The following is a 14,415-nucleotide window of genomic DNA, read 5'->3' on the forward strand; positions in this document are numbered from 1 at the left end:
GTCCTTAGAAATGGATTTCTTTAAAAGCAAATATCTCCCTTTGCTTAAAACTTTGAACGTTGTAACTTTGCAGATGTTGTTTATGCTCAAACAGGAAGATTACACACTAGCTAAAGTTAGAAAAGTGAAATTGTGTTTTATCACCCCTTTACTAAAAGTCTATTGACTGTTGTCATTGCTTTTATATTACACAAGACAAAGGTGAATCTTCAGAAGACAAATAATGACTTAATGCGTTACATTATTTTTTTATTATTGATTTTTCTATATTTATAAACTAAAAAGTTGTATTTTTTGGGGGGTGACCGTTAGGATTCAAGACTGCGATTTTCACTGTGCAGTTAAATGTTTGCATTAACTATATTTTGATTGCATTTGATCCTTGGTCTCTGTGCACAACTATTCATGAGACTATGGGCTAGGTGCACAAGATACATATAGAAGGTAATATTTGGACTTCTCCGGTTCTCTGCACTGACTTTAAGGACAACCGGAAATATCTATGCACACACTCGCAAGACCGTAAATCCAAGATGCCGGAGATATGCAACTAGCCCATTAGCGCAGAAGTTTGCTTCAGTTCATTAAGGTAAAGCACACAAGTTGTGAAAAGATTAGATTTCAAAGATTAATAAAAACGCAACATAACCCCCCCCCCCCCCCCCCCCAAAAATACATATAAATCCCCTTAATAAAAGCCTATGTGTTCATATTCTGCTGTTCTGTGGCCATGGATTTGTGGGTCTTTTCTTTTTCCCCTAAAGATGACTTACAGTAGGGATGTGACGATAAACACATTACCCTATAACCGCGGTAGTTAGATACTGACGCGGGTGATCAATTTTTTTGCTAGTGAGTTATATAAATGCTTATATCAAAAGCATGCTCACAGAAAACAACAGAGATCAAAACAGGACCCTGTATGTTATGTTACTTAATTAGATTTAATCGTTTAACCACCACAGTGTCTTGCCTCCATTGGCAACAATGTAAAATTAAAAAATGTTGGACCTTATTGGGGGTACTTTTTTAGAAAAGGTGCATGTCAGAAACGTATGTAAATACAATGTTTAACTGGCAAGGCTTTAAAGCTCATGCATAGCTCATGTTTTGCCCTATGAAACTGAGTTTTGAGAGGCAAATAAAATCTGATCATGCTTATTTGTTAATATGCCATGAAATTTGGAAAAATTAGTCTATACATTTTTTTAGTTAACTGGTTTTGTTCAAACTTGGCATTGACCACTTTTTCTGTATATGCCGGATTAAACTATGTTGTATATTTGTTAGCTAATTGTATTTTTTTAAAGAGCTTGACAAGCAAAAGAATAAAAGGACCTATGTGAAAAGACCATGGTCCACGTCAGAGGTCAAAGGTCACTAAGCACTCTCTAGGAGCACATCAGCAAAGGAAAGCTGGCAAGTTTACCAGAATGTGAAATTGCAAGAGGCAGAGCACCCCATTCTTGTTTCTTGGACAACTCAAAACATACGAGACTTTGTTCAGAACATGGGTATAGCTCACATGAGACAGATGTGTTTTTAAATTTCTTCTCTTTTCTGTACTATTTCACACAATTTGACTTGCACAATCAAATCAAACTTCTGTCTTGTTTAGACAGTTTGAAGTTTTTGTGTATTTTTTTCTAACAAAAAGTTCTGCAGTGCATGACACACTTAAAGGGATAGTTCACCTCAAAATGTAAATTTACTTACCCACTAGTTTTTCTAAACCTGTAGGATTTTCTTTCTTCTGCTGAACACAAAAAATATCTTTTAAAGATTGTGGGTAACCAGTTTCTGGTACCCATTGTGAGAATGCAGAGCACCCCATTCTTGATTCTAAAACAATTCAAGACATAAAAGGCTTTATGGAAGTCAAAGGGTACCAGAAACCGTTGGGTTACCCATGTACTTCAGCTCTTTTTGTGTGTTTAGCAGAAGAAAGAAACTCCTGCAAGTTTGGAACAACTTGTGGGTCACATAATTTTCATTTTGAGGTGAACTACCCTTTAATGAATGTGTCTGGACATATTCTGAAGCATGAAGCAAATAGTATATGAGTGTTTTGGATTCATCCTTGTGTTAAGTAAATCTTATTGTGCAGTGTTTTGAAGCACAGTGTATTTAACAGACAGAGTTTGATTGTAAATTTAAACGATATGAGATAACCAAAGGTTGAGTAGTGTATGGCACACTTAAAGGGATAGTTCAGCCAATAATGAAAATCATGACATCATTTATTTACCCTCATCTACAGCGATATCATTGACTTGATTGTAAATAAATGCACAGACACTATTTAAACTGAACAGAGATGACATCACTGAATTCAATGATGAACTGCCTTTAACTATCATTTTGCATTATTGACACACTGTTTTCCTAATGAATGTTGTTCAGTGCTTTGACGCGATTTATTTTGTTTAAAGCGCTTTATAAATAAAGGTGACTTGACTTGACTCGAGTTGTTCTAAAACTGCAGGAAATTCTATGATCTGTAGAACACAAAAGATCTTTTAAATATTGTAGTTAACCAAACTGTTTCTGGTCCCCACTGTGAGACTTCTGGTCTTCATAAAAAAATCATAATAATAAATAATAAATCTCCTGGTCAGTAAATGATGATTTTTGGCTGAACTATCCCTTAACTGAATGCGTCTTGACCACTGATCTATATATGACTGGATCACTCATCACGTTCTAAACTTCCAGCAGACAGTGAAGCAACCAGAAGTGTTCGATCCGTTTACTAAACCCTACCAGCAGAGGGCACCATTGAGACACATTCAATGCGCTGTACTAAAATCACTCTATTTGAAGCAAATCAGTCAAACGGGACTCGTTATGTTATGTGTAATAAATTAATGTTTACTTCAGGTGTTATCTGCAGTGTTTACGGTCTTTTGGGGCACTATAAGCGATATATTTAAACTGTTTAGGTGCTGCGCGCTGATGAAACAGATAACTGATCCAACACAAAATATACCTTATGTCTATTAACATTATTGTTCAGGAATTATTAAATATGAACCTATTAGTATAAGAAATGGATTTGATTATTTATGATTTGATATGTTTATTACTGTTTCCATGTAAACTGTTGTATGCTAAATAAATAGTGAATTTAACCACCGTTTAAACATTACCTGCTTCAAAATTAATGCTTTTAATGAAATCATTGTAAGCTACTGTAGGAATAAAAACACTATAACTAAATTATATAAACGATGAATAACTGTGTAACGGTGGCTGCCCCAAAAAGAGTGGTACTTCATAAATGTATATTTAATTTAAATTGTTCGGGCGCCAGACAAGCAAAACTTGTCAAGAAAATAAAATTATTTATTTATTTATTTATTTATAATGCGTAACTAATTTCGGTTTCCCCGTAAATAGCTCAAGCCACTGTTACACAACAACAGAAAGGTTTCCAAAAAAAACTACATGAAGTTAAATTTTCATACCATTTGTATTTTTTTCCGTTACTTCACATAACAAATGACAGAAGAAACGTGTAAACAGAAAGTAACAATATTGCGGTTCAAGTTCAATTCAAGATTTCATAAACAAATCACAAAATCAGGAGAGTCCTTGATTCACAAGTGTCTTAAAGTTCGTTTTCCTCTTTAAAGTTCTTTTCACATGTTCCTTTTTAATCAAATGCAAAAAAAAAAAAAACATAACAAAGAAAACTAAATAATCCCAACGAGTGTTTGTGTATGGGTGTATGCGTGTGCAATGAGAGTATGTGTGTGTGTGTGTGTGTGTGTGTGTGTGGTGGCTGTGGGAAGTCCGTGTAGCGGCCGCTAATCCCGGGCCGGGGACAGAGTACGTGAGGTTAACAAATGATGGACAACATCACTAGTACCTGAGGCAGGCGAACGAACCAGTCTGGATTGTGTATCCCCAGGCAGGCGACCGAACCATGTAGTAGAGCTCAATTTCTCCGACACTTCGGCGATCGCACCCAGTCAGCGCATGCACAGATTCCAGCACAAAACAGCAACGACCTTCAGGTAGCGTGCGTCCCATTCCAATACAACCTACGTGTGTTTTGTTTTTACTTCCCTCTTCCTCACTTCCGTTTCTAAACTCGCTTTTATATTAAATTTCCTTCATTGATTTCCGCCCATTAGAAAAAGTGAAAAGCTGGCATGGATTTCTTCCAAATCGCCACACTCTCCCTCCCTGGAGAAAACAACCTATGGTTGTTGAAATATTAATCATATTTAAAATCCAATGAATTCCTCATCATCAGACGATTCATTGAATATTTGGCAGAGTATTTTCTTCTCCTGGCTTTCCAGCTCTTCAGCCGTGGGAAAGCATGGTTTCAGGTTGCACACATGCACTATGCGAACATCTTCGCCAGTGGACTCTAGTGCTACTCGATAATTCAATGGACCCATCTGCTTTATGACACGGTAGGGGCCTTTCCATTTCTGAGCCAATTTTGCAGTGAAGTGATGTTGTGCACTAGACTGGGGAAAAGTCCTCATCCACACACGATCCTTTTCCTTGTATGTAACCTCTCGTCTTTTTTTATTATAATTCCGAAGCTGTCTCTTTTGTGCTTTTTTGCAGCATTCCATGGCCTTGGTCTGAAGCTCAGTTAGATGGTGGACTGTATCGTAAGATAGACAATCTGGAGTTATATTCTTGCCATGTAACAACTTGTCCATGGGACTTTGCAGTTTCCTTCCCAAATGAAGCTCTGCAGGGGTCATCCCAATCGTTTCCTGGACAGCTGAATTAATAGCGAAACGGAGTTCAGGTAAGTATTGGTCCCATTTCCTGTGATTATTGTCCACATAGGCAGAAATCATGCATTTGAGCGTACGATTTACCCTCTCCGTCATATTTGTTTGTGGATGGTATGACGTTGTCAATTTAGGTTTGATACTCCACTTTTGACAGAGTTCTCTGAACAATGATGACACAAATTGTGTTCCTCTATCCGACAGAATGAAGTCCGGTACCCCCCAACGGGTTAGAATTTCCTTCCGAAGAAGTAATGCAACAGTCTGAGTTTTAGCATTGCGCATGGGAAAACATTCCACCCACCGGGAGTAATAGTCTACAACGACTAAGAGGTACTCATTTTGCTGTGTGCTGCGTGGCATTGGGCCCATAATGTCCACTCCAAGCATCTCGTTGGAATGGGTGGTGGTGACTTGTTGTAGTTTGCCCACAGGTTTCTGATTTTCTCCCTTAAGAGTCTGGCATTTGACACATTTTTTAACATGGTGTTTTATGTCAGTCCACATTCCAGGCCAGAATGCAACATCATGGATACGCTTGTAGGTCTTATAAATACCTACATGACCGCTCCAGGGATTTGCGTGGTAGTGGTGTAGAATGGACGACACAAGGCTGTTAGGAATGTACACTCTGTAATGAACTTGATTGTTTGGCAGGTGAGTTTTGTGATAGAGTTTATCTTCCACTACCTCATACTGATCTTTTAGAGGGGAATCATCTTCTGCAAGTGCTTGAAGTGTTTTGATGATGTGAGGGTCTTTGTGCTGTTCCTCCCAGATTGTGGCTGGAGACATCGGAAACTCAGCATTCTCCTGCTGGTCTTGGTTGGTGTACAGGTTACAACTGGTACGAATCCGAGACAGAGCATCAGGTGCCATATTTAGTTTTCCTTTGCGATATTCAATGATAAAATCAAATCTCTGAAGTCGCAAGGCCCACCGGATAAGGCGACTCTTGGTTTTTGTGGAAGAAATTACCCATTGTAAGGCTGAGTGGTCTGTGATGACGGTGAACAATTTGTGCTCTAGGTAGTGCTGCCATTTTTCCAGGGCCCAAATTACAGCCAAACACTCTTTTTCGGTGGCTGTATAATTGGTCTCCGCTTTGTTCAGGGTTCTGCTGGCATAAGCAATAACTTGTTCTAAACCCTTTTCCTTGCGCTGGGTCAGCACAGCACCCAAACCACTGTCACTGGCATCAGTGTAAACAGTAAAAGGCAATTGAAGGTCCGGATGGCCAAGAATGGGAGGAGAGGTTAGACAGCATTTCAAATGTTCAAAGGCTTGCTGACATGGAGGTGACCAGAAGAATGAACATCTTTTTTTTTTCAGTGCATTGATGGGTTCAGCGATCCTGGAGAAGTTTGGTACAAACCGGTGGTACCACCCGGCTAACCCCAGGAAGCGCTGGACCTCCTTGATGTTGGTGGGCACAGGGTATTCCCGTATAGCCTCCACTTTACTTGGGTCTGCAGCTATGCCTTGGACGTTGACAATGTGTCCCAGAAAGGTTATTTCTTTAAGACAGAACTTGCTTTTTTTTAAATTAATGGTGAGGCCAGCCATTTGCAGTTTATGGAGGACAGCCTGGAGGTCGGAGAAGTGCTGGGCTACAGATGGTGAGTAAATAATTATGTCGTCAATGTAGACAAAGCAGATGTTTCCACGCAATTCTCCTAGAACAGTCTCCATTAGTCTTTGGAAGGTTGCTGGGGCATTTTTTAACCCAAACGGCATAACATTAAACTGAAATAATCCTGATGGAGTTGTGAAAGCAGTTTTTGGTTTACTTTCTTGATCCATGTTCACCTGCCAGTAGCCACTGTTAAGGTCAATCGTGGAAAAGATGGCGGCTCCAGATAGTGACTCTAAGATCTCAGTGATGTTGGGTAAAGGGTAAGCATCATTCTCTGTAATGGCATTAACTTTCCTGTAGTCCACACAAAACCTGAGGCTTCCGTCTTTTTTAGGGACCAAGACGACAGGTGAGGCCCATCCAGAATGTGATGGTTCTACGATGCCGGCAGTCAACATCTCTTCCAGTTGCTCTGTAATGACAGCTTGTTTGGCAGGTGTTGTACGGTACGGTCTTTGTTTTATAGGCACTTGGTGGGTAGTATATATGTGATGCTGTGTAACTTCGGTACGTCCCAGGCGAAGGGTACAAACTTGAGGGTTTGACTCGAGGATCTGCAGTAACTGTTGCTTTCCTTCCGGAGGTAAGTGGGCATGCTGTACAGCAGTGTCAATTAGGGTCTTGTCATCCAGACAGGCTGGTTGAACCATGTTAAGTTGAGGAGGAGGAACAGAAGATAGTAGAGAGAGACTGTTGGAGTTTTTACTTCCAATCTTTCCCCTTGGATGTTGGGAGCTGATAACTGGTACACTGGCATTTGTTGGCTGGAAAGGATAATACTCTTTAGGATTGGACTGAAATGAATACTTTTGATCAGCAACATTGATCTGCAGCCCACTGGAAAAGATAAGGTCCAGTCCTAACACGACTGCATAGGCCAGGGCTTTGGCTGATAGAACCACAGCAGATATGGTGAATATTTTTTTATGTAGGGTAATTGGCAGGTTTACCCAACCTAAAGGAATTTCTGCTTCCCCATTGGCGAGGTAGAGTGGACCCTGGGTCCATGGATTGAGTTTTTGTGAAGAGAGTTCCTTCCAGAGATTCTCATGTAGAAGGGTGTAGCTAGCCCCAGTATCAACAATGGCTTTTCCCTTCCAGGTACCAATACAGAGTGGTATCACTAACTGTTGTGGAACAATTTCAGTAGGTGGTGTTTTCTTACCAGTTGTGGGTGACTTCTGAGGAAAGGTGGCAGACACAGAGCGATTGCCAGGTGGACCAGTACCTTTAGAAGCTGGAAATGTTGTCCGCTCGCTATTAGAGGAAAGGTGTTTGCTGGTGGACTGAGGTGACTGGGACGGAGAAGAGACAAAGTGAGGACAGTGGCCAGGGGAGTGATGGCCTTTACATCGCCAGCATTGCACTAAAGGCTTCTCTGCCGGGTGGTTGGCAATAGGTCTTTGAGGCATGGATAAGGGTTGCTTAGAACTCACACGTTTTTCATATTGCAGTTGTTGTTCGTAGTCTTTTTCCAGCTGTTGGCCCAATTTCACAAGTTCATCGACTGTGTTCACCCGACTGCGAATCTGGCTTGCAAGATAGGGGTTCATATTTTTTAAAATCATTTTCACCAATTCACTGTCCGTCAAGGAGGGCTTCCACCTTTTGCAGAGAGCTCTGTATGTAAATGCAAAGTCTCTAATGCTCTCTCTTTCTCCCTGTGTTCGTGTCCTTACCCGTTCAGCCAACTCATCTTCATAATCCTCTGAGAGGAAAGCAGCTTCAAATTCTTCCCACGTGGTTATTGAGGATCGTGCAACTTCCCACCAGTCCCGGGCAGTACCGTAAAGGACAGTGCGGAAAGTGGCCAGAATGTCAGCATCAGTAAGAGGATGTAACGCTAAGAAATCCTGACATCGAGTTAGATAGAGCAAGGGGTCCATGTCATCTGACTGTCTCCCAAAAGTAGGAAATGTAATCTTAAGATGATCACTCTTTACAACAGGAGCAGGAAGCAAAGGAGCACTGGTGGTCACTGGTGATACAGCTGAAACTGGAGCGTTAAGAGGCAAAGGGGAGTAATCTCTTGCCTGCAGGTCAGTCATTTGTTTCTCTTGCTTTTCGAGTCTTCTATCAAGTTCACTTTGTAAGCTCTTTACAGTTGCACACAATGTGTTTGTGATTTGGGTACACTGGGTGAGCTCTGTAGATAACTGATCATGATTTCTTTGATGGGTTACCAGGTAGGATTTGAGGTCTTGCTGAAACTCCACTTGAAGTTGGTCGATCATAAACCGCACTTCAGACACATATGTAGTCTCAGCTCTGTGAAGTTCATCAGAAATCATAACTTTAAGTGATTTAGTGAGTTGATCAGCCTCTTCCTTCACATGCTTCTTACTTTCAGAAATGTGGGTGAGCACTTCTTGTTGATTGTGCTTGAGTTTATCAGCAAGGTTAGAAATCAGGCTGTCTTGGCGTGCAGACAGGGTTTTAAGTTCTATGGCAATTTCACCAATGGTTTTCTCATGGGTTTGCATATGTTGTGTCAACGTTTCCCAGTTTTCTTTAACTTGAGTGAGTTGATGCATTCCTTTTCCAGGAGTTGATAGGATACCAGGCAAGTCCTGCTGTGCCGCCGAAGATTGAGATGAAGGGTCAAGTAATGTACATATCTGCATAGAGTCGCCATTCGGTTCCTCCTCCCAGATGAAGGGTTGAACAGGAGTACTGCCAGCTAGTGGTGAAGTTGCAAACCGCACCTGGGTTCCTGGTACATCAGTGGTGCTGGCTTGAGTAGGAGTGACATGGAGAGGAACACGAGAGAGTCCAGGTGGAGAAAGTAGAGGACGAGGTGCTGGAGGCCAGACTGGGGTAGCAACATCGGGTGCCGGTGGTTCAATCTCCACAAAAGTGGATGGAGAGAGAGGAGTGGTAGCCATGTTTGATTGTCAATGTATGTGTAGTCAGTGTAAAAATGTAGTGAAATGTACGTTGAGTGAAAAAAAACAAACAACAAATGTACAAATGTTTGAAAAAAAATAAATTGGAACAGAATACTCTAACAGTTCAGTGTGAAATGTCTGTCCAGTTGTCCAATTCACACTACAATTCCCTTAATTTCACAAACAATAATAAGATTTCAATAACACAAATGATTATTTCCCCAGCTTTCACATTAATTAGGTCAATCAGTATAGCAGCAAGACAACTAAGGGGTAACAATTATATATTTAACAACGTGTAAGTTCATGAACAAAAAAAAATCTTCCCACAAAACCCTTCAATAAAGAAAAACTGTCTCAGTTCAGTATACATTTCACAAACACAAAAATATGCAGTTTTAAGTGACAATAACCAACACTCAAGTAATCCTTTAGGGAAACTATAATTCAAAGTTCCAGTGACCCGTTTAAGTGGTCACGATATAAATGTTTAAGTTTCAAGTCGTCCAGGTTTATCAAAGCGTTTAATTTTCAAGTCCCTGTTTGGGCGCCATTTATGTAACGGTGGCTGCCCCAAAAAGAGTGGTACTTCATAAATGTATATTTAATTTAAATTGTTCGGGCGCCAGACAAGCAAAACTTGTCAAGAAAATAAAATAATTTATTTATTTATTTATTTATAATGCGTAACTAATTTCGGTTTCCCCGTAAATAGCTCAAGCCACTGTTACACAACAACAGAAAGGTTTCCAAAAAAAACTACATGAAGTTAAATTTTCATACCATTTGTATTTTCTTCCGTTACTTCACATAACAAATGACAGAAGAAACGTGTAAACAGAAAGTAACAATATTGCGGTTCAAGTTCAATTCAAGATTTCATAAACAAATCACAAAATCAGGAGAGTCCTTGATTCACAAGTGTCTTAAAGTTCGTTTTCCTCTTTAAAGTTCTTTTCACATGTTCCTTTTTAATCAAATGCAAAAAAAAAAAAAACATAACAAAGAAAACTAAATAATCCCAACGAGTGTTTGTGTATGGGTGTATGCGTGTGCAATGAGAGTATGTGTGTGTGTGTGTGTGTGTGTGTGTGTGTGTGTGGTGGCTGTGGGAAGTCCGTGTAGCGGCCGCTAATCCCGGGCCGGGGACAGAGTACGTGAGGTTAACAAATGATGGACAACATCACTAGTACCTGAGGCAGGCGAACGAACCAGTCTGGATTGTGTATCCCCAGGCAGGCGACCGAACCATGTAGTAGAGCTCAATTTCTCCGACACTTCGGCGATCGCACCCAGTCAGCGCATGCACAGATTCCAGCACAAAACAGCAACGACCTTCAGGTAGCGTGCGTCCCATTCCAATACAACCTACGTGTGTTTTGTTTTTACTTCCCTCTTCCTCACTTCCGTTTCTAAACTCGCTTTTATATTAAATTTCCTTCATTGATTTCCGCCCATTAGAAAAAGTGAAAAGCTGGCATGGATTTCTTCCAAATCGCCACAACTGTACAAGGGATAAAAACATAAATCTTTTTTTCAGATTCCAGAACGAACACTTTGTCGTTTCTTATATGTGTTGAGGTCGTGTCTGATGTTTATCATGCTCATGATGCTCGTTACTGTAATGAACATAGCTTTTTAATAAGTAGGGGAAATTCCCAACATTTAAAATAATAACTGTTTACATGACTAGGATGTTTGCATTGTAATAATGTACAGAGATACTTCAGATTTATAAACGCTGACTTGTTAGGTGATGTTTTCTCATTAAAATCAAATTCCTATTAATTCAATAGAACGTTTACGCACACTAGGGATTACCAATATGGCGAAGTGACTTCACTTTAATGACGTCATGAGCAATCCAGTTCTATATTATAGATCAGTGGTCTGTACATATTATAAAGCAACTTATATTTTCATTTCATGAGTTTACTCTAAATTCTGTAAGTCTTTTGGATTTATAAGTCTGTAATGTGCAATTATTTGCTCTGCACTGTAAAATATTATTTGTTGAGTCAACTAAAATACAATGTTATCCCGCTGCCTAAAGATTTTTTGTTATCTTGACAAAAAAAACTCTTGTTGAAGCAACTTCATATTAGAGTGGAATAAGTCCAGGTAACACATTTCTTTAAGTTGACTTGACTATTATTTTCTAGTCCAGTCAACTAAATCATGTTGTGTCAACTGGGATTTTAATTTTTTTTACTTCGATCAATAATCGTAAACAAATGCCTTACTTTTTTAATGTATTTTATTTAATGATAGAGACAACACTTTCATTCACATTTAAACTGAACAAGCAATTTGCTGTCAACACATCAACTAATAATTAGTGCTGGGCAACGATTAAATATTTTAATCGCGATTAATCGCATGATTTTTCTGCGATTAATCACGATTAATCGCAGCATGCGCAAAATTCAATAATGAAATCAAAAGTAGTGTATTGTGTCATTTTATTCTTTCAAAGTTCTGCTGTATGAACAAAAGTGCAATAACATTTGGTTTGTCAAAACTTTAAACAAATAAAGTGCTTTTTTACAGCAGTTAAAAGTTAAGTTAACATTTCTTGTAAATCTCTTGTAAACTTAAACATTAATTTAATCAAATTAAATATAGCATTAACGTATAAATAAAACATTAAAACATTAATTTTTTATTAAATAAAACATTAAAGTTTTGTTTAGTTTGCAAAAAAAATATATATATATATATTATGTCCAGAACCTCGATCATAACATTTTAACTGACCACTTCCGAGCAAGAACATCAATCTCCTTTTAGAGACTGAGAATCTCAGAACAAAAAACATATATATATTTCAGTGATGCAGGTTGAGTGGACAAAATTAACTGCATTTATCCATTCTTCCAACTCTACATTTACTTAGTCATCTGCACCTAGCCAGTTGCTAAGACACACAAGGTCATTCACATTTTCAGATGATAAAGAAACTCTCTTCTTCTGTACAATATGACCAGCAAGAGAAAACAACCTTTCACAGGGTACGGATGTTGCAGGTGTGGCCAAGTACTTCTGTGCAATTGAGGCCAGCCTGCTGTGTGAGCCTGCATGTTTGGACCACCACTGTAATGGACAGGCCTCTGTACTGATGGTGGGCTCTGCTCTGTATCGACGCACACCGTTCTCAATTGAGTCTTCCTCGTGTTCAGAATCAGACTCTGATGAAGCAGCCAATAGGGCAAACTTTCTCTTTGATGGCTTTGATGTTGTTGCTTCCACAGGTTCCTCTGCAACAACCCTCTGTTCCTTGAGTAAGTTAGTGACTGAGGCCCACACCTCACCTCTCTCAGCTCTGGGTATACACTTCAGGTCCTTGAATCTCGGGTCCAATGCGGTTGCAATCTTCAGATATGCAATGTTGGCATTTTCCTTGCGTGTCTCCAGGTCTGCTCTGAATGTAGACTTGAATTTGACCACATAGGCAGGGTCGTCATCTGAGCTCTCCATCACCCGAGAGAGATGGCAAAAAGCAGGCAGAACTACAGAGCATGAAACATATTTTTCTCCACCCAGAAGTTCAGTCACATACCTGCAAAAAATCAAACCCATTTCACTCAAATGTTTTGCATTCACCTATACACACAAAAATTTTCCTCATATTCATGCTTACACACACATACAGAAACATTAATTCTCTCTCACATGCACTCAGACAAGACAGTGAGAAATATATGACGTAAAATGTACCTGCAGGGCTCCAGTAGCATTTCCAACCTCTGCAGTTTGTCCATTTCAGCTGTTGTTGGCATGGCAATCTTCGTGTTGTGTGTGGTGAGGACATCCCTCAGTGGCTGTTCGTTTCTGCGGACACTTTTTATCATGTCCAGAGTCGAATTCCATCTGGTTGGAATGTCTTGTGTAAGCGACTCCTTCTTTTGTCCAAGTTCAATTTGTTTTTGTTCCAATTCTGCAGCACTCGCTGGACTGTGCTTAAAATGGCCCACAACTTTTCTGCATTTGGCCAGGACGTTGTCAAACGCGCTGTTGTGCAGAGATACTGTGACAGAACGCTGGAGACTGTGCGCGACGCAGGGGACGTGTTCAAAAGGCAGATGTCTCGCAGCAGCGATCATATTTCTTGCACTATCTGTGCTAAGTGTGCTGACTTTATTTGAAATGTCCCACTGCTGTGCAACATGAATAAAATGTTCAGCGCACGTTTCAGCAAAATGTCTCTCATGAGTCTTCATTACAGTCAGAGCATGTGAATGCAGTTCCCATTGTTCATCAATGTAATGCACTGTAACTCCGAGGTAATTATGGTTACCCAGCGATGTCCAGTAGTCTCCGGTAAGGGCAACAGTTGGTGCACGTTGCAACGCCGTCGCTTTTATAGTCCTCTCCTTTTCATACAATTCATGTATTTTTCTTCCGATGGTGCGTCTTGGCGGAGGCTCATATGTGCAGTCATTCGTTGCGATCCTAATAACATTCTTCAGACCGACATCTTCCACAATACTAATCGGCCTGCAGTTTGTAGCTACCCACTTCGCAATGGCATTTGCTAGCTTGTCTTTCTTTTGTTTATCTATAGTTCTCCCACATGCTCCATCCAATGTGGTCTGCCGAAGCCTTCCTCCACTGTTTGTTTGGGTGGGTGATTTGCTGGCATCAACGGTGTGCATTGCATTTAAGTGATACTTCAGACTCGAAGTGCTCCGATGATATGAAAATTCAGCTTTGCAGTGGTTACAGATAGCTTTAGTTTTATCAACTCCACCGTGTGGAAGAGGTTTAAAATAAAAATGCCCATTTAAGATTTCGGTACCTTTTTCCATTTTTCTGTCCGCACCTGAAATTTTCTGTTTCGCGCTGTAGCTCTCTTAGGCACACAACAAATGCTTTCATTGGTTGAGACGCGCGATGACGCTCATCCCAAGCAGCCGCAGTAGCCTACCCTACTGATAAACATCCCATCCCTCCTATGACCCATGGTTTGTGTTGTATTCGGTTGTATTATTACAGTCTATCTATGTGTATTCAAGCACAGTGAGCAACGGACTTTCAAAATCAAAAGTACGTTAACGCGCGATAAATTAATTGTCGGCGTTAATTAATTAATGCGTTAACGCGATAAAAACGCGTTAACTTGCCCAGC

At 40.0% G+C, this 14,415-nt stretch overlaps 1 protein-coding gene across 1 annotated transcript; it reads right to left on the reverse strand.

Moving 5' to 3' along the window:
* Positions 1-11,988: 11,988 nt before the first annotated feature.
* Positions 11,989-14,131, reverse strand: LOC113040649 (zinc finger BED domain-containing protein 1-like). The gene is made up of 2 exons (XM_026198929.1): positions 13,005-14,131; positions 11,989-12,846 (listed from the first exon to the last, which is right to left on the reverse strand). Exons 1-2 carry the CDS (start codon positions 14,093-14,095, stop codon positions 12,180-12,182), a joined length of 1,758 nt encoding a protein of 585 aa, XP_026054714.1. The 5' UTR covers positions 14,096-14,131; the 3' UTR covers positions 11,989-12,179.
* Between the last annotated feature and the right edge of the window lie 284 nt (positions 14,132-14,415).

Source organism: Carassius auratus, chromosome 22, assembly GCF_003368295.1.
Source record: "Carassius auratus strain Wakin chromosome 22, ASM336829v1, whole genome shotgun sequence".
Taxonomy (NCBI): domain Eukaryota; kingdom Metazoa; phylum Chordata; class Actinopteri; order Cypriniformes; family Cyprinidae; genus Carassius; species Carassius auratus.